This window comes from Polyodon spathula, chromosome 30 (genome assembly GCF_017654505.1).
Source record: "Polyodon spathula isolate WHYD16114869_AA chromosome 30, ASM1765450v1, whole genome shotgun sequence".
Classification (NCBI taxonomy): domain Eukaryota; kingdom Metazoa; phylum Chordata; class Actinopteri; order Acipenseriformes; family Polyodontidae; genus Polyodon; species Polyodon spathula.
The window spans coordinates 594,651-616,472 of NC_054563.1; the positions used below are offsets into that span (position 1 = coordinate 594,651).

At 41.7% G+C, this 21,822-nt stretch overlaps 1 protein-coding gene across 3 annotated transcripts in view; it reads right to left on the minus strand.

Annotated features, from left to right (window-relative positions):
* Window positions 1–21,822, minus strand: part of micu2 (mitochondrial calcium uptake 2) — an 86,800-nt gene that overhangs the window by 27,686 nt on the left and 37,292 nt on the right. For all 3 annotated transcript variants that reach the window (XM_041233295.1, XM_041233293.1, XM_041233292.1), the window contains exon 2: window positions 10,998–11,127. In XM_041233295.1, the coding sequence (XP_041089229.1) occupies window positions 10,998–11,127 (130 nt within the window). The remainder of the gene's footprint in view (window positions 1–10,997; window positions 11,128–21,822) is intronic.

Sequence of the window (21,822 nt, forward strand, 5' to 3'; positions counted from 1 at the left end):
CACGCACACGCACACGCACACACTTTTACAATTACTACAGTTTGTGCTGCTTCATCTCTTGCAGCAGTACAATGAAGCATGACTAGGAATGCAAATCAAACACATGCGCCTCTATTTAGGGTTCACAGCCCCAGCTCCACTTGGAAGTATTAGACCCGTTTTCAGTACTGATGGGGCAGACTCTGACACTTCCATATAAATGCACAGTACTGGTGCAGTAATTAACAAGGTAAACAGATGACTTTCTATTTTCTGCTCACTAATCCATCTCAGCTAATGACATAATTAGGGGCCAGTCACTGAAAAAACGAAAGATTTATTAACCAGAGGCAGCCTTTCGGCCCATCAGTACTCATCTGGTTCTTAGTAGCCGACTAATTTCAAAACTTTGTATATTAAAAGGATGCCAATAATTGAACACACAGAGAGTGGTGAGGGTATGCAATGAGTTACCTAGACATGCTGTGTCTGACCCTCTGTCCAAATTGTGTTGTCTCCAATTTAGAACTGTGTGTGTGTGTGTGTGTGTCTATATATATCTCCCACATAGAAAGCAACATGACCATTGCATAAGGAATGGCATTGCAGTAAATGCTGTTGAGCTGCAGTGCAAGATTTGCATTACAGGGAGCTTTCATTGAAGCCATGCCAAGCTGAGAGCGCACACACACACACTCATGCAGGCAGGCACGCACACACGCACACACACACACACACACACAAGTCTACAGTCCTCCAGCTTTTCAGCGACAGCTCAAGCAGTTGCAAGCCTAACATTTCAGCTCATAATGGCTCACTTTGTTATCGCTGCTAAAATGTTATTCAGAGTGTAATGAGCCTAATGGCATGTCAAGGATACACAGCCGAGATAAGGTATGTGCTGCAGGGCCAGTGGAAATGAAACTAACTAGGGTTAAATACACTGTAATGAACAGATATTTTAAGCGGCATACCCCACCGAGTGCTGTGCTAAATATAAAGCTACTAGAGCTATGCTCTGCGAATATATGTTTTTTATTACAGCACAAGTGAAATATTTATAAAGGTGCTGGAATGTTTAAAAGAATTCCTTGAAGCATTTACTGTGCAAGACTCCCCAACTCTATTAGCATCTTCCACTGTGATAGCGAGGCACGGCTTCATTAAAAACATTAGGATGCTATTATCATACCTTCTTTAATTACACCCATTTCATACTTTCCTTTCAGCTTTATTTCACCTCATTGTAGATCACAGGTTGGGGATATTGACAAAGAACAGCATTAAAGTTGAATTGTCTCAGAATGTATGTATTGTTTTTTTAAAAACGTTTAGTGGGCCACCAGTAAGATGGTGAAATTCCTGGAAGCTAACATTGCACACGATTATTCCTACCACCGCCCACCACATTGTCATTTTATGCCCCATTGGCATCTGGATGAAACGAATGTGTGTGCTTTCTACGCTTTGCTGAATGCTTCTCCTGTCTCTGCTAATGCAAAATGACAAACCCCTTGTGGTAGCAGTGTATTGTTATGTACAGAGTGAGCCCCAATTACGAATGTATACACAGAAGAGAAACCAGAAAATCCTAATGCATGGGCGGTAGAGATACGAATGATTGGTAACTACAGCAGCACATCAAGCCTGCGTTCCTGCTTCAGATCAATACCAACCCTAGCTTGCTTTCTCGTCAGTAGTGCTGTACATCTTCTGTACTATAAACGCAGTTTTGTTTGCTTATTTGTGTGTACAGAACTAACAATAATGAAAATCTCACTTTAATAGACTGGGCTCTAGCAGACCACGGATATTGTACTCAAACCAACCACTGTGTTTTCTAAAAAGCCAAGCTGACCTGACTAACCCCCACACAGGTGTGCAGCGGTGCAGGCCGACCTGGGTCCAGTCCCTGAACACAAACTGCTTCAAACCACAAGAAAAAACTCTAAGACTAGTCCAGAATGCTGTCGCCCTGCTTTCCCATGGGAATGTGAACTGGGGGCAGGTGCGGATCGTCTCCATTTCTATTTCAGTTTTAATTATATAGAGTACTGTAGGTTTCGATGTAATGTTATTTAAGGAGAAATTTACCCCACAGAAAATAGGTGCATTCCTGGCATGCTTGGCACAGCCCAGTGTGAGATAAACTACAGTGAATGTCATACAATATAGTGGCAGTGTTACAGAGAGAGAGATTCCTGCAGTATTTATAAATAGGATACATTTGTTACAGCACTGAACAAGAGTTGAAAAAACAAGTCTAACATTTAGACTGAATAAAGTGTATAACAATAAAGTTATATCAGTTGTGGGGTACTGGATATCAAAAAGACTGTTTGGTACATCCTAAAGAAAGTGACTGTCACATTCAATAAATAAAACACTAAGTCAAATCTATATATACGAGCATGCACGCACACACACTCCCACCATGACAACTTCATAAACTGGCATTCGAATAGTGTTTCAATGCCATGCAGAGTGACAGGAAAGCATGTTAAATATGTGTTGCAGCTGTGTTTCCAGACCCCTTCTATTCCCGAATGACAGGAACACTGAACGGTGTCAGAAGAGGGTGTCAGGACTGCCGGAAGATGCTTTCACGCACGCTTTTTTTTTTTTTTTTCTGCAGTCATCCAGCCTCTTTGGCAACTCACTTCTTATTCAGGAGGCTCAAAACCCAGAATAATCAGAGTGGGGAGCTCTGCTGTTACTGCTTCCCTTCCACTCTCAACGGCTCCAACATGCCTCTAAGCACCCCACGGAAACGAGAGGCAGAACTACCAGCAAACCACAAATACCAGCAGCATGAAGTCCACTTGTACTAGCAGTTAGTAAAACTGGTAGAGAGATGTGTAAAAGACACTCCTGCCTTGTCTGAGAGCGTCTCTGTTTAAAATGTTCAGTGTCTGACCTATGCCTGTTTTTTTTCATCTGTCAGTGCTTTTTTTTTTTTTTTTTATCTCTAGCGAGCACGGAGTCTTTTGTTCCAGTGGTTTCCAAGGGGAAAACACAGAAATAAAACAGCTGCAAGTTTAACACATGTGTGCACAAGTTTTGCAAATCCTGATCGCTATCTCTTCTATCCAAGGCTTTCAAGGGAATGACTGGGGGGCTTGATTGCAGCTTTCTAACACAAGACATGAACAAAATAAACATGTGAATCTCAAAAAGTACAAGTGTCAGATCTGATCATTTAATCATCTGTGTAAAAAAAAAAAAAAAACCCAAAACCATGCTTTTCTGAAACACAAAGTACTGAGGAATGCCAGAGGAAAAAAAAAAAAATCGCTGTTCATGCAAACGAAGTAAAAATAATAAATCAATAAGCCTAATCGACTGAAAAAAAGAAACAAACAAAAAAAAAAAGGAAGGAAATATCGGAAACCCTTCACATAACAATTTGTTAGCTTTGAAGATGCATCCTTGAAATCAGAACCAGTTTTAAGAGGAGTTCCTGCTGCCTGAATCACATAATATATACCCCTTCCCCCCTTTTAAAATGACTTTGGGCTGGCATTACCACTACTACTATTATAACAGCTCATGTGTTTAAATGTAGAAAATCTAATACCTAGACAGAACAGCTGGAAGTGTGAGTGGCTTGCTGAGGTCAGACAGAGCAGCAACGTTGGAGCTGGGATTCAAACCCATGAGCTCCTGGCTCCTCGCACTTTACCATCGCACCAGCCTGCTGCTAAAAACAGCGAAATTGCACAAGCTCAGTGGGCGTTCAGGAGTTCTTCTTCACCTTCTCTCAGGTGTTTTCGGTGATGGAAATCCTGCTGTAGGCCGTTCTATTTTCATTGTACATGTAACACAGAACTGTAGCAATCTGCAGCACAATCACTGCACAAGCCATCAGAGGCCACAGTGGCTCTGAGAATTCCTTGTAAAGTGCGTCCGTACCAGAAATGAATGGGTGTTTGTGCTTTGGGTTGCATGGGTACAAGTTTGAAGTAAACCACATGAAAAGCAGAGCGTTCTGGTGCTGGGAATCGCTTCTGTGGAAGTCGATTCCCTTAAACAGATGATTATCTAAAGCATAAACATATTAAGAAGTCAATGAATTGCTAAGCAGGTCACACAACATTTCTTTTTTTTTTTTCATAGCTTAAAATTTGCAGTTTGTTCTTTGCTGCTGATTATTTATTTTACTTGCAACTGCAGTCAATTCATGCCGAGATATGCAGGAGGTCCCCGGTGGCATCAGCTGTGCTTTCTGCTCATTGAAAACTAACCATCCTGATTAACTGGATCAACATGCTGTTCATAACTTTATGTGTGTGTGTGTGTGTGTGTGTGTGTGTGTATTTTTTTTATTTTGAACTTGCAATACTTTTTATTCCCAAGAATCGTTGGGAGAACTAGGAGCCCTTCTTTCAGCATCCACACTCCTATTTTAGCTGTCTTGAACCAGAGTTCAGACAAGACAATCGTGTCAACAGATTGTTACAGGTGGCCGGTAAACGTCTCAAATGCATGTTGCTGTTCAAGCAAAAATGATCCGATTAAAAGGCTTAATACTGTAGGAGAGAAAGAAAAAAAAAAAACACACACACACATTGAACTCGGCCACCCTTAGTCTTGATGAATTTGTACCCTAAACAGACCCATGCTTGAACTTCACTGAAATAACTAGTTGCATCACCTGAATTTACTCTCCATTCCTGACAAACACTTTTCCTTTCCAAGCAAATGCCTGGCAGACAAACCAAGGGTGCGACTGTGCTTAAATATCTGTGTACATAATGACTATAATGCTTGAGTTATTAAAGGGTTTAGGCTCCTACCAGCAAACTTGGTAAAAGCCAGCTGTATATTTACACACCGCTGTTCGCTTACCCCATCTGCCTTCTGCATTATTCTTTCTCTTTTTTTTCACAGATTCTGAATAGGATAATAGGTGTACAGCATCACTCAGCCAATCCACTTGATTTTTGGTGTTCTCTCTAAACAGAGCTTCGTTTCACAAGCCAGCACAAGAGGAGCTGAATCTGTAGAATCGTAGGCTGTTTATTTTGGATACCACTTGCTTTCATCTAAATACTCGGGGTTAAACTTAAACATCTGCATTGTATCTGACGGTATCAGTGGTCTGGACGAGGACATTTAGAGTTACATGAGCAAGTGTCTACCTCACTAGCCCCTTCACTGAACTGTCACGCAGACCAGGTGAGGTGCTGAATGCACACACTGCATATATTGCACATGACTTCTTGGGTTAAATTTTTTGTACAGTATAACACACACCCTATGTATACTACCCTGTAAAAAGCACGTTAACATAGTACATAAACACACAACCTATATATAACATGCAAAAATGTGCACCGCAGGTCCCTTCTGCAGACGTTTGTCCTCCCAGAGGTCTTCCAGTACCTGCTAAAATGATTTTAAATGCATGTATTTAACACACCGCTCAGCTGGATCAGTAACTGCAGCTCGACCGCTGCATAGGATTTGGGTGGCCTGCTTCCAGCGGGAGGCGACTGTGGAAAATCAAGCTTGCGAATCTCTCTGTTAAAACAGCCCAGAGAGCTCTGGAATTAATGTGATGGTCTGGCCCACTCATTCTTTTCTTGGCTTGCACAGTTTGTTACAGTATACTCAGCAATTACACGGATCAGATCACCCGCGTTACCTTATTATTTGCAGCTGGGCAATGCGGTCTTATCTCAAGCACACTGTTATCCCAGTTCTCGCACAGCCATTAACAGCTAGCTTCCTACTGCTTACACGACTCAGCGTGCAGCAGGATATGTGATCCAAGCAGATACGCTTCTCATTAGCACTAACCACCATTCACAGAACTAAATTAACCTGGCTGTAAATCACACTGCATCGTGTTGGGATTGGGAATGCTCTAATTTAACTATGCAATGTTTGTTTGCCAAATACATACAGAGACTGAGTAACTTTGTGTGTTAAAAATACAGCCCTTTTTATAACGTGTACATTACTATCTTAGCAGCTCATTGGAAACACCTGGTTAAATAGTTAAATATTACTGTTTAACTTGCAGAAAAAGTCTGCACTTCACACCTGCATTCATCATGTTGGGATTATCAGATAGAAAGAAGAGTGGGAAAGCCAAGGCTAATTGGACCAGGCAGCTAATTAGGGCATATTTCTGGTGCTTGTTGTACTTAACCCCCCTCAATTTACTTTGTGAAGAATTTTTGACCTTTCTCGATCAAAGCTTGCCCTCCTTTCCTCTCTGTCAAAAGCTTCTACCTCTTCTGTTTCAACACTGCTTTCAATCTCAGAAGCCAATGCTCTCGCACTGACACTACTGAACAGATGATGCCATTTTTTTGGTACCAATTTCTAGGCAAAATAGTAAAAAAGCTGTTCTCCACACAGGTTGCCTTGCTTGCACAGTACTGGACGGTCAGGTCGCTGGAGGGGTGGTTAAATCAACCGCTCACCTTTTAACAGGGGAGCTGCAGAAGATAAATAACTATATCTACCTCTTTTATCCTCAAGCTTGTTGGCCAAACCATTTCTCACTTCCTGCACAAGTGAGTAATGTGTACTTACTGCAGATAAGCACAAAGAATATCACAATGCAAATATTATGAGGTAGTGTTCCAGGTAACCACCATCACCTGGTTAGAACATCTGACCCCACCTCGTCACACATGGCAAGCTAACCTGCAAGTCTGATGGCACAGAGGTAACATTACTGAATTTGTCCTATTTCATGAACAAATAGCACGGTGTGCTCCTGCCTGCCTACAATCAAGACAGTAATAGCACTATTAAAAATCTCTTCAGATCTTTCCCCAAGCTAATGCTGACTAAAACATAGTTAATTAGAGTCCACAAGTATCCTTCAGTTAGTCTCATTGAACACAGCAGTGTGGCTGCTATTTATCAGTAATGCCATCACAATGCCTGTCGGTTCTGAACAACCGTCAGCATGTTAAAGATGCATAACTGGGTTTAAATGCCTTGCGATCTGCAGCTACTGGGCACGGAACAGGTCTTTAGATGACTAACGAGCCTGATTAATTAAACGGCTCTCCGAACACTTCTGAATCGATTGCTAGAACATGACAAAAGGGGACTGTGTGTTCTTTAAATGGACTGCATTGTAGGAGGGGCAGTGAAATGATGACATGCAGATCTCTTGTGAAAGGCACTGGAATGGCTAAGCCTGCCTACAGCACAGTGCCCACACTGGACTTTTACTGCAATGCTCCCTCTTAGACCCATACCCGAGTTAGACAGCTAACCTGGTTTCTTATCAGCTGGCCCTGTTTACTCGAAATGGCTGTAAATATTTTCAGAGCTATCTTCTGAGCAATAAACAGCCTCACAGGTGTGATGTGATCAGCAGAGAATGCGGTGATCCAACACATTTATAACCGTACCTGTAGTCAAGTGGCACTATGCACAAGATTGCACCCCCGCTGGAACAGGTCACAAACCTTCCGGCACACGATCAATTCACTTCTGTCATAGTGAAGAGTTTAAGGGACCATTTATTATCCATAAACTTTAAAAGTATGAGGAACTGTTTTGGCTAGGGCCTTCCTCAGTGTGCAATATTTAAAAAAAATTGGGGTTTCTAATCTTTAACCCCCCTGAGGTACACAAAGGGTATTGAATACATTTGGAGGATGACTGAAGTATCACCAACCTGCCAGGAGAATGTACACCCTGTTTCGTGCACCTCACTGCAAATATAAGAAAGCGATGTGAAAATATGATAACGTAATAACATCATGTTATTTGTGAGACACACATGTCCCGTGTACCTTAAAGGGTTATAAGAGAAGCAGTGGTTAGGGAATGCTGTACTCTGTGCTGCTATCTGCACACACTGATAATATCCAAGGGGTCTGCACTGCATGTGTAGCAACACACAGGTTACACACATTTCTGCATCAGTCAGACAAATCAACCAGAACAAAATAAGATACAGTTCTAACATCAAATGCAAAAATAAACAAACACTAAGATTGACATCTTATTTTCAAAAGGGCAGCACAGCAAAGCGTGCAAACACGCACTAACACTTAGCAAAATACTTTGATGTGGCAACTAGGAAATCACAAACAATATGCCATTAAATAAACTTTGCATGTTGAAAACGGAAGTCAGATGCTCCAACAACAAGGTTTTAAATGTTATTCTGATTACAAACAAAAAACAAACAAAAAACACATTTTGATGAGCACTCAGGCAATGAAACACTAGGGCCTGGTTGCTGATGATACCTGATTTAAATACCAAAAATCTAACCCTAAAAAGAGTCTGAAAAAAAGCAACAGACGCCTTACAAAAAATTAAAATGTCATTTTGTTTCAGTGGCGGGTGGAAGCACACAACCTGGCCTGCATCAACCCTTCTGGCATACTCCCATTTAAACCAATGCGTGCTGAAATGTATCTGCACTAAACTGAACTTGATGAGCATTAGTCATACATCGTGGCTTCTCCGTGCACTTTATAAACTCTGTTCACTACATAATAAGGCGTGGGTGTTAGGCGGTGCATTCTAAACTAGTATGATGTCATTTAACCACAGACACAAGCTTAAAATATAGGTGTTATTTACTAGTAGTTACATAATATACTATGAAACCGTCATGTATCCCAGGCAAAACATTTTGGAAGGAGGGTGCTTGTTGGTAAGGCACGCTAGCTCTGTAATAATGATGGTTTTGCAATAGGAAATACTAGGCTTAAGACAGAGAAAAAAAAAAAAAAACCCACAACATTCTCTAAATTTGTTCGTGGGCAGGGCACAGAGTGCTGTACATTGTGAGAGAATGAAAGAATCCCCAGCATGTCCGACAGACTTCCGACTTTCAAACGCGGCCCGCTTCATTTTCTTTTTATGGAAATGTAACAGCAGCAAAAAACCTCACACTCAACCACGCTGTTCATTTTGAGATTTCATTAACCCTGTCCTACCACTACATGTAAAGGGGCTTGGAATTCACCAATCCACATCAACGAAGACTTTTAACAGGCTCTGTCTGGACCAGTGAGCGGTTATGACCTACAGCATGAAGGCCCTGTCCCTCGGAATCACTGATCTGCTGCTTCAAACTACTGGAACAAATACACTCGACACACCTTGATCTAGTAGGGGGCTCGAGTAGATATTGCTGTTTGTGTCCAGAGTAGACGACAGGGCCACATGCATTACAAGAAATTCTATGTACCTTCAACAGTAAGGCCACACCTTGTTAGTCCCTTAACAGGCATGTTTCCCTGTCTACTGTGTGTGTGTGCAGTGAAGCCCGACAGGGAGTCCGTGTACGTCAAATATACAGACGCCTCGGGGTGTTGTAAGTGGAGTGCTTCTAACCCCCTATAAGTCTCTATATTCAATGTATACAGATACCCCGAAGGGTTTATTGCATTTATAATCCAGGTAAAACAGTGGATCTGAAGAAAAAAAAAAAGCATAAATCACATTCAGGGCAAAAAAGTGATTTGAGTAAATTCATTTAATTGAAACATGCAAAAGAAAGGACATCTTAGTATTGTGTACACTGCCACTGAAAAGTGGAGTGGAGATGGCACTGCTTTTCTCCTGTCAGTGCAGACACTGTTTGAGAAGAACAGACAGGGGGCGAGGGCTGGATAATGTGCACAAGTGGCTTTTTGAGTTTTTCTGTTGCGTTATTTGAAGTGACAAAGTCAGGGTGAGTGAGTATACAGGCAGGATTTTTTTGTTTTTTGTTTTTTTCCCCCCCAACCACCAGTTCATTTAATTGTTCTTAATGCGAAATCGGCATGTCTACTAACTTTTGGTCACTAAGTTTCAAAGTTACAGCTGTACATCTGTAACTGTAAACAAGATGGCTACCGATACTTTAAATTCTGTGAGGCAGCGTAGTGATTTCAAATATGTGACAAGGCTCCAACTGTCCATATTCATCTAACAGACGGACAGCTGGAACCTTGCTCGACCAATCACATTGCTTGTTTCACGTTCCATTACCAGCCCAGGATTATAAATAAATGAATAATTCCCTTGTCAAGATCTATTCAAAATTATAATTTTGGTGCTTCTGTGAAATTTAGCAAAACCAGCACAGCTGCAAGAAATCAAAGTGAAAACGAAGAAAAGATCGGAAGTGACAATGCTGATCGGAAGACCTCCTGTACGTTTGGCACTGAAGTGCTTCCATTAACTTTTACTACAACTCGGAAATAACTGAACCTCCAAACCACCCTGGCCCTAAAGAAAGAGAAGCACATTTAAATGCAGATTTGTTTACTCGGAGGAGCAGTTAAACTGCTTTGTGAAATGTGTGTTACAGTAAACTGGCATGCCACTCTTTGAATTTACTGTAAAACGATTTCATTACTAACTAATAACAACATGGTCAGGACAGTTATTGAGCAGCGATTCAGACTACTGTGATGTCATCACAACTGAGTAATAGCTGCAAAACAAGCATTATTATAAAAGCAACACAGCGACGTCTTGCAGTCAGTGACCGGACTAGAACTGGGTTCAAAAACACGTGTCAGTGTATTCCTAGGATAACAAGGTGAACACTCACAGGCGTATACAAACATTACCCAGTACAATGACCATGCACACATTCCCATGCAGGACTGTGCTATTTAAGAAAATTCCCAGAAGATACCCATATTTCCCAGCCAGCTTTATTAATATGGGGAAGCTGGTAGAACATGAGCTTTACATAAAATCAGGGATCAAATAAGTTGATTGATCAAAACATCAAAGAAGTTTGATCCATTCCTGGTTTCGCTGTGAGTTTAACAAGAGATACCTGAGCTTGTTACCTATACACTGTGGTTAATCAGGCTCTAAATAAAACCTGGAATGGGTGCTATGCAATAGGAATCTTATTTCCATCCCTGTAATTGCTTTCTATGAAGAACATTTATCTAGTCATATGTTATTTGTCAAGATCAGCCTTCAATCTAAAGACAGCACTTGTTAAGTGAAGTTCAGCTTGTAAGACATGTTGAGGGAGGGGGTGTGAGCAAGACTCCCAGGTGTGAAGGTTCACTTACGGTCCAGGTTCTCCAGCATGATGGAGTAGAGGAAATCCCTCGGTGTCATGTAGGACTCCCCTTCATACTCCATGGTGGCAAACTGCTGGAAACGAAGCTTCCTGGGAGAGATCCCCTCCTCCCCTGCGCTCTGTGCAAACAGCAGTGAAAAATCATGAGAACAGAACCAGAAACAAAAACACACAGGTGCAAATCAACAGTTACAGAAAGACAGCAACAACGACATCCTGCTAGGGGTTCAACATCATTGAAATCACACCACTGTGAACTCACTGAACACGCTCGTTTTGTTTGCCGATCCTTTACTCCGCCCGGTTCCTCCCGACATACCTCAAAATACAGTACAACGCAGAAATAAGGGAGGCAGTCTGGGGTAACTGGGTCAGATCAAGGAAAACCATGGCATGCTCATTTAACAGACATTCAGCTGCTAGACACAGGTGCAACTGGGCCAGCACTGCAAGTGAAAATGTATAATAAGAAATTTGTCTACTCCACGGTCAGACTTGGTTTGACGGGGAAGGTCTTTGCCCAACTGGAACACCCTGCCTTGGGCAAGCAGCTGTGCTACAGCAAGATATCAGATCAGCACTGACATTCACACAGTCTACTGCCCTGTGCACGCTCCACAGAGACAGCCAGATGCACGGACACACACAATTAGAACAGCTGCTCGAATGTAGACAGCCGGGATAGGTGTAGTCCTTCTACAAATTAGCATCCTCGCCTGGCTTTCCATTCGAATTCCCTACAACACAATGTGAAGGGCGGAAGACTGCAAACCCAGCTCTAAAATAACCTACATACAGAACCGCCCAAAAAAAAAAAAAAAAAAAAAAAAAAAAAAAAATTGTTGTTAAGCTATTCCTTTTTTTAGGATTTCTATTATGGACATGAAATTGTGTCTCCCTGTCTACGGTATAGTCAGCTAGATTACTGTGTTGATTTAATTTGGGAGCTGGCTGTGACATAACTGGAGCCGAGATACAGAACTGCAGCTAACGCCTACTGCAAACCAATCTATTAAACAAGGTTCCTGTATTGTAAAGCACCTCATTCTTCAAAAGTATTTCCCCCTGAAATCTGCATTAAAACAATGTGTTTTCAAAAGGGCTGCAGAGCAAGCAAGGAAGCAAGCATTTCCATCTGTGGTAACCGTTAGCTTTTCAACATAACCCTTCAAAATGTGATCTCAGTAATACCTCTCAAGCAAACATCTGGAATGTGCATCAACAAGGAGGTAAAGGAAAGTTCACTTTCCTGTAAAAAAAAAATAGATTCTCTAACTGCTACAGTTAAATAAACCAGGCAAGAATTAGATTACGCTATCACGCTTAATGCAACTGGCGCTGATGACACAGGTACACCCTGAACAAAAGGACTTCATAATAATGTTTCCATAAGACCTTTTTTTTTCATACAGCCCAGCTCAATCACAGATGTCTAGGCACCATCTGAGAATATATAATGTAATCTGCTGTACGTGGGAAAATCAGAAAGGGTCAATGGGGTGACATCACAAAGTCCGGAATAATGCCATACATTTAGAAGGCTAGACGATTACAGCCGATGTCTCCAGATCTCAATGCTGAATGCTTCAGTGGAATCGCTCCCTCGTAACGCTGGATACTGTAACAGGTAGTGCATGTCGAAGACAACAGAACCTGGTTTGGAGTGACTGTGTGAGAAATGTGTTATTCGCGGCAGTTCTGTTTTAGCCCCACCCACTACTGTACCAGGCACGTTACGAATACCCGTCGGCGCTGAGGAACAGTGCAAGTGTAAACAACAACTTCCTTGCTCAGTCTGACTACTGTGATTATCACATTCAAAACACTGGGGCACACTGGAAAGCCTTTATTCCAGTCTATAACCATTTGCTCAGAGATGTCACGATTTATACAGTACAACATGAAACATAAATGGACCATAATGTACAGTATTCTTCTTTCTTTGCAAACACCAATTTGTTATGCCAGTATGATGCGGTCACTTCCAATCAATGCCCAGTGCCAGGAAGAAAAAAAAAAAAAAGCCTAGAATTTATTCTAATCTGCTTTGCAATAATATTTTCTAACCGCTCAGCTCCTTGCAGACTGTAACCTGCCGAGTACAAAGCTAATTCTTCAGCTATCGCGGTGTGCAGGGCATTAGAGTGGTTACTTAAGCACAGGCAACCCCTCTGAAAGACAGCCTGGCACACACACTGAGCTGATTAAACTAGCTGGGACTGAATGGTACTGCGGCCACTGGAAGCACAAGTTGGGGCCCACTGCCAAGGAACACAGTTTACTAATAAGCCCCCGGTCAGAGGTACGCAGAAACCTGGGATCTCTGGAAGACAGACGCATGCTGCACAGTGTAGAGAGCGCTATGCATTCGTACGACATGTTCAACTCTTAAAAGTGTTTTAGAAGAGCTTTCAGTGTCATGAAAAGGTAAGTCAGGACCCACAGTCACCATTACATACATGTGACATACTAACATATTCCCTCACATTCTGATACTCTCAAATCACATGTGCTAAAGAATGTCTCTGCCAAGTTTCACCACAATTGACAAAACAAGTATGTACAAATGTAACTGTGACAGACAGGCAAGAGTGCCTCCATGTGCCCCCTGACTCTGATAGGCTCAGTAACTTGTGTGCTTTCTGGTTCAATGGTTTTAGACCTGTTCTCCATAAACTTGGAATGGGCAACTAGGAATGCCCCAGTTCTGTTTTACTGTAGTATTTCAATTGCAGAACATAAAATAAGTACAGTGCCTTTGGCTTCTGGGATTCCCAAGGCGGAGAGTAAGCAGTTACTTGGTGTACACTGTATAGTTTTACACCCTGCTGATGTATATGGCACAGCAACAGAGTAGAAATCTGCTGAACTGCGTTCACACCTCACACAAAATTCAGTGCTTTATTGCTGCTATAAAACATGATTACGTTAAGGCACATGTGACCCAGCAATACAGAGTTACAACTGCCTTTATCACTATTACAGATTCACCCCTTTTTTGATGCACGGAAAGTGGGATTCCCTGTACAAATGAAGAAATAAACAATGCACTGACAAAATAGGATCCGATCGTTCTGGGGAAAATAATCTAAACAGGCACACCCAACAATCCTGATCATCCACCTCCCAAGCCGTGCTAAAAGACCTGCGTTTACAACCCCTGTACAGTATGGGGGGGTCTTGACATACAGATGTAAAAGAAAGACGAGCTGCAGAATGCAAGTGGTGGTGGCTGTGTTACTTACACAATACTTAGCATTGCCAGGCTGCGGTATATTGCAGGGATGGCACTATGACTCCTGTTTCATAGCAGTTTCACCCATGCCAGGTTTTATTATGAGCTTGACTAGCCGCAGAGTATAGGTAACAAGCTGTGTCTTATTCACAGTAAAACCAGGAATGGATCGAACTGCTAAGCAAAAGGAGTCTTTTATTTCCATCCCTATATTGATACTGTTGGTATCCTGCTACTGAATATCCCAGTCTGTCTAGCCCCTCATTTTAAATGAGTTCTTTACTCCCGAGCAGCAGCTGAACCAATGAAGGGAGGTGTGGGCTCAGTCAGTCAGAAACGTCTCTTACTGAACGTAGTATAATCAGCAGGGTTGATGGGGCTCCAATGAAGAGTCCCAGTCAAAGGCGTTCTCTAGTATAAGAAGCACTTAGCACCTTGAGTCCAATCTCCCTGTAATAAAACACCCTGAGTGCTCTGAACAGCACGCACATTCAATTTGCATGCAATAAAACACACTGCAGTAGTTCTAATCACTTCCATAAAACACAGCTCCTTTTAAAATGCGATTGTTTTTTTTTTTTTTGTGTGTTTTTACCTTTCAGCAAATGTACCAATACTGCAATTCTCTGTTTACACTGCTGTCGTATCCAGATTATTCTCGGTTAGTTTTAGCAGCGAGCTGTGCATATTGACTGTCTTTGAATTACACAATATAAAAGGGCAATACATGCAAAGCTACCGGTATACAGTTTAAACAAAAATAAATAAATAATATCTTCATTACAGATGTCTACACTTTTAAACACTTGATTTGCGCTACTGTACAGATTTGAAACTCTCAATACTGACAGAATGTTCCTGCAAGCACTGGCCTGTTTCAATGGAAAAACAATAATTCAACACGATCCTGGAATGTTTTTCTTTGTGAATTGTGAAGCTTAAAATAATGCAGCCGTACTTTTAGGCTCCACAAAAGTAAGACAGGCATTAACGAGCCATTACGAAGCAGTTACTTAGACACAACTATCACAGCAGTCTTGTTTTCTGGAAATCTCCACATACCATACAGGAACTACAAAGAGAGCCCTCGCCAATGACTGACAGCTCACTGCATTTAGAAAAATGTATGCTGGTCCCCCCCCCCTCCCCCCCTCCCAGTGTGCATCAAACTATACCTTTACAATAACAACCCCTTATCAGAATCAAGCAAACTATAAATCCATTTAGTTTTAAAGGGTTAACTAAATTGGCATCAGCGTTTATTTGTCTCTCAGGACGAAAGAATTTACAATACTGGAGCAAGGTACAGTAGAGAATTCCTCGCTGCTATGAGAATAGCACACAATCTCTTAAAAGCTTGGGGTCTAGGCATTCCAAGCTGCTGATAAACACGGTAATAAGATAACATGATCATTTCTCAGTCAGTTTCCAAATGTCATATTTCATAAATGATTAACAGAGGGTTGGCTGTGCAGACTGCGTGGGGATGTAAAAGCAAGCGGTGTGAACTGCTGTTGTGAATTTACTTGCTCAAGTGAAGCAGCAACACTTAATTACTACAGGCCCTTCCCTGGTAGGAAAGCTATATTACAGCCTACAGGTTTCAACACGTTTAAAATAATTTCTTCCTTTAACTACAAAGCACTCAACAGTGCTAAATTTAGAACTACAGAAAGAACCTTCAATGACAAATGTGTGCAAGGTATGCATGCATCTGTAGTTTCATCTTACAGTATACTGTATATCCAGTGTGAAGCCCTAGATAGTTCATACTGTACACAACTACACACATCCTAAACAGAGCTACATTTTGAAATGCCAAAAAAGAAACCCAACAAATTCAGTGGCAGTACAGCTCATACTTGCAGTGTTTAATCTCATATTAAATTAGCATTTCTCAAATTAAAATAGTGTGCGTTTCTCTGCCTGATTATTAATGTGTTGGTTCAGATCAGGGTAAGAATCTGGTATGCAGGACAGTAGCTAGGAAACTGCACAGTGGTCGGGGCAATTACTAATACTACAATAAAATAACCGCAAAAGAGAATAATAATAAATCCGACTTTTTTTTTTTTTAATCTGTTCAACTGCATTAGGCACTATGAAGAGAAATTACAACTTAAAAACCTTAATACATGTAACACTGTAAATAAACGTAAACTATATATATATATATATATATATATATATATATGAATCCCTGTCTTAAGGTACAAGAGGAATTGAGTGGTTGTTGTTCAAAGGGTTTCACAGTTTGGGAACCCCTGTTTGTAAAATAAAAACAATAAAGGCAGCTGTGTGGGGAATGAATTTGTTGATAACCTGAATAAATTGAAAGAACATTCAACAGATGTGATAACACGTTTATTTAGCGCTAGACAAAATACTCAAGAACTTAAAAAAACATTGGTTCATTTCAATCTGATGAAGCAACACTTAATCCACCACTCTCAAGTCTGGTTTGGAAAATGGTTCTTACTACACTAATTTTTTTCTCTACACAAATACAATTAAGACTTTCCTAATTATTATAATTGTTTTAATACGTATTAAGTAGACATTTCTTTCCTTTGTCTTCCCCCCTTCAGCTAAAGGCAAAACAGGTGCAAAACCGACATTACCTCAGCTTGTAAGAAATTTGTCCGTAATACTTTCAGTAAATCCTTAAGCTATGTAAACAACATTTAAAAGGAGCTTGAGGTGGTACTGAATGGGTGTGCTTTATGACGGATGATGTAGGTGGAAAGAAATTCAACGCTGCTTTATAACAAACCGCTCTGCCACCAAGTCCATCTGTACGCATTGTACAAAGGAAGCCGATCAGTGCAGGGATTAAACCCTGAGAATGTGAGCCGAGCACTCACATGGGAAGAGATCAAACGCTGCACACTGCAATACTGGGACAGCAGCGTGAGCACTCGCATGGGAAGAGATCAAACGCTGCACACTGCAATACTGGGACAGCAGCGTGAGCACTCGCATGGGAAGAGATCAAACGCTGCACACTGCAATACTGGGGCAGCAGTGTGAGCACTCGCATGGGAAGAGATCAAACGCTGCACACTGCAATACTGGGACAGCAGCGTGAGCACTCGCATGGGAAGAGATCAAACGCTGCACACTGCAATACTGGGGCAGCAGCGTGAGCACTCGCATGGGAAGAGATCAAACGCTGCACACTGCAATACTGGGACAGGATAATGTAAAGCCAATGATGGAATTAACAATTAAAACATGAAGTCAAATGGACATGTAAAAAATAAATAAATAAATAAATAAAACAATATGAACACAAGCCTTGTACAGACTATGAAACCAGGCTTTTGTCATCTAGAAACCAAAAAGTCACATGTATAACAAGAACAACATTGAAAATGTGAAGTCAAATGGTCAATGAGATATTATTAGATGAAACAGAGGTGACTGGGAGACTGGGGGAAATGATGGAGAAATACAATATTATATATATATTATATATATATATATATATATATATATATATATATATATATATATATATATATATATATATATATATATATATATATATATATATATATATATCAAGAATACAAAGATTAAAATAAAACAAGCTTAAACATACCAATACAATCCCTGGCAAAGCCTCTCCAGGTTGTGTTTTTTTTTATTCCATACCTGCCTTCTATTACAGAAAGCCATTAGGAAGCAGCCATGTCAAATGCCTTGCCCAGGGTCAAGGGCCACGCTTCACTCGAGTTGCAAAGCACAGCATTTAGTAAAAGCAGCAAAAAGAAGAAGATGGATAAGGGTGTAAAACATTAGGAGGAGGAAATGCTACTTATAGCAAGATCTGCTTTACTGTCTTCTACACTCAAAAATGACCTCAGGCATATAGATTTCAATCAAGTTTAATAACTGTAATGCACTCCACCACCCTAAAAAACAAAGCAACCCACCTGTCTTCATTCATTTTCATTTCATTAATCACAAACACAGACACTTGTGTGGAGCATTTAAGGCAGACATTTGCTAAGGATCTGGTTCAATTCTGTAATTTTTTTCCCCCTAAAATTGAGAACAAGTAACTTGAATAAGTTTTTGTACTGCTGGTCGTTGCATTTAAAGTTCTGGCGGAACATACAATTAAAACGACTGCAAAGCAGCATGAAGCATGCCTTACTGTTCAAATCTTTTTTTTTTCAGATTTCTCTAGTGCAATTTTTTTCCAGGCTATTCTTGTGTTCTTAAATTATATAAATAAACAAATAAATAAATAAATAATTGAATCCATGGTCATCTGAGCCAGAAACACTGGGATTCATGTTCTAGTGTTTTCCCCCTCCACTCTGCTTCCTTCCTCAAACCTGGAAATAGCAGCGGCACCCAAACAGGTGAAAACCGGACTCCCTTACTTATTATCTACGAAGTCAAGATGCATGTTTGCCTTTGTCTGAACTTAACCTTGCACCTTTCTGAACTCTCACCTTGCACAGTGGGTAAGTGTGCAGTTAGTCTAATGAAGAATGTTAGGCAGGCATCTGATGCTGTTCAGAAGAATGCAAGCAGCAGGTTTCCTGCGAGACGCCCTTTAGCCAAGTTCGGGGGAGGGTGGAGGGGCTGTAAAGTCAAAAGGTGAAGCAAAAGGATAAGGACTCCGGTTTGAGGTACCGCTGATGTATTTGCTGTGAGCTGACCACACAGTCACTCCGATGCTGAACAAAGGTGAACGTGTGTCTCCCCACGCACAATAAAGAATTCACACAAACAAAAAAGACCCCAGCTTCAGACCCGTCTGAAGATCAAGAAAGCGAACATGCCACAGCACGGCTTAAAAGCTTTGTTGTTAACAAAAGACAGATAATGGTGCCTGGACAGAAGCAGCCGGATGCTACAGGAGGAGAAATGATGTCAATTGAGGCTTTTGCCACCACACTTTACAAATAGCAGCTATTAACTCTTGTGAAACTACTGAGCCAAGGAGACGATCACTACTCTTACCTGAATTTAAACCATGCTTATTAGTGAAGTAATAATCTAGTGGAATTACCATGTGCGGTCCAAATAAAAAAAAATCTATTTACATAAATGCTGACAGTTTTCCTATTTAAAGCTTTATCCAAACATAGTAACAGTACATAGTAAAACAGACCATTTATTATTAGATATATAGATTTTTTTCCCCACTGACAGCTGTCAAGGTACGATAAACCCCTGAAGATGATTTATCATGTGTTTGCTTAATAAACGTCATCGTCCTGTACCTCACAGTCAAATGAAGACAGCATGCGTTGATTTAAATCTGTACCAGACACATATTGTACATTTTGAGACTGACATTTAATAACACTCTTAATAGCATGTGGGAGTGTGTGTGTGCAACAGATGCATTATCGGTGCCTTTTCTAACCCCATTTCACCTAGACTGAATTTAAAGTGTGGACCCCCCACCCCCCCCAGATAGTGACCCCTGCTGGCAGATGTGGGGGTGACAATAGCCCAGAGGTCTGCAGTGGGCACACTTGTGATCGTGCTTGTGGTACTGGAGGTGATGAAAGATATATGGGATCCCTGCAAGAGTGAGATCACTAACCCTATCACTGGGGAACTTAACCCCCCTGTCAACAAACATCCTGTCTGGAGTGTGTGCCAGGGAGAGAGTGGGATGCTTCAAGGCTCATTCCAGCACTGAGCAGCACCTCTGCTATGTGTGCTTGGACCATGGCACTAGCAAAACCTGCAGTAACAAGCAGCAGGCCACCAAAATGATCTCCTCCAATCGAGTTTCAAACTCCAACAAAACAAAACAAAAAACACAATATCTGTCTATCTATCGATCAACCTATCTCTATCTCTATCTCTTCAGAAATCACGCTGGAACCTGACGGGACTCCTAGGTCCCGGTCTGAGGTTGGGGGGAAATAGATGGAAAAACTTTATTTTCCCGGTTCTCATGTACACTCAATAAAAGGAGTTTATTCTTCAGCTCAGCAAAAACAATTAAAAGACTGAAAGGGTTCAATTAATTATGAATTCTGGCCCTATGCTGACTTATTTAACAGCATGCCTCACATCTATCCTGTTTCGGGCATGTGTAATGTAATTGTAAGGATATGGGGGCCTGTCCTCTCCCCCTCTTAAATACAACTCTTCACTGGGTTCTCAGTACCAATTTCTGGACCTAAGTGTCAACATGTGTTGAATCTCCCAACACATTATAAATTTCACTTCTACACAAGTGTGACAGATCACTTTAACCTTGCTATTAAGTGTCACATTTTGTTTTCACAAGAATCAGGGATAACTTCTCCTGGACCTTAAACTGCTCCTGATTCTCTGTGCTCTTCACAGGAGGAGGAAAGCTGTCCGCTTAAAAATGTTTTCAGTGCCTTCGGTGAAAAAGAGCTCACTGGAGGAGCACCTGCAGGCTTTCTGTGTCGAGACGAGACTTTACTTTCCTGTTGTTCTTGAAGCATGCCTTTTCGGTTTAATATAAAGGGCTGTACTACTTATATATACACTCCTCTATACTTTACTCCACTGTGCTGTGTCTCAGCTCTCACTTGCATGCTTCACTCCTCTGTGCTCTGTTTCCACACACACGCTTTACTCCTGTGCTGTGTCTCCACACACACACACACTTTACTCCTCTGTGCTCTGTCTCCACCCACACACACGCTTTATTCCTCTGTGCTCTGTCTCCACACGCACACACACACGCTTTACTCCTGTGCTGTGTCTCCACACATATACACGCTTTACTCCTCTGTGCTCTGTCTCCACACACACGCTTTACTCCTCTGTGCTCTGTCTCCACACGCACACACACACGCTTTACTCCTCTGTGCGCCGTCTCCACGCACACACACACGCTTTACTCCTCTGTGCTCCGTCTCCACGCACACACGCTTTACTCCTCTGTGCTCTGTCTCCACACGCACACACACACGCTTTACTCCTCTGTGCTCTGTCTCCACGCACACACACGCTTTACTCTGTGCCTCCATTCACACACACACACGCTTTACTCCTCTGTGCTCTGTCTCCACACACACACACGCTTTACTCCTCTGTGCTGTCTCCACACACACACACGCTTTACTCCTCTGTCTCCACGCACACACACGCTTTACTCTGTGCCTCCATTCACACACACACACGCTTTACTCCACTGTGCTCTGTCTCCACGCACACACACGCTTTACTCTGTGCCTCCATTCACACACACACACGCTTTACTCCTCTGTGCTCTGTCTCCACACACACACACGCTTTACTCTGTGCCTCCATTCACACACACACACGCTTTACTCCTCTGTGCTCTGTCTCCACGCACACACACGCTTTACTCTGTGCCTCCATTCACACACACACATGCTTTACTCCTCTGTGCTCTGTCTCCACGCACAGACACGCTTTACTCTGTGCCTCCATTCACACACACACGCTTTACTCCTCTGTGCTCTGTCTCCACACACACACACGCTTTACTCTGTGCCTCCATTCACACACACACATGCTTTACTCCTCTGTGTCTCAGCTTGCAGCTCCTTGTTTTGAAGTGGACACTGATAACAGCTGAAGGCTAGTATTTACAACT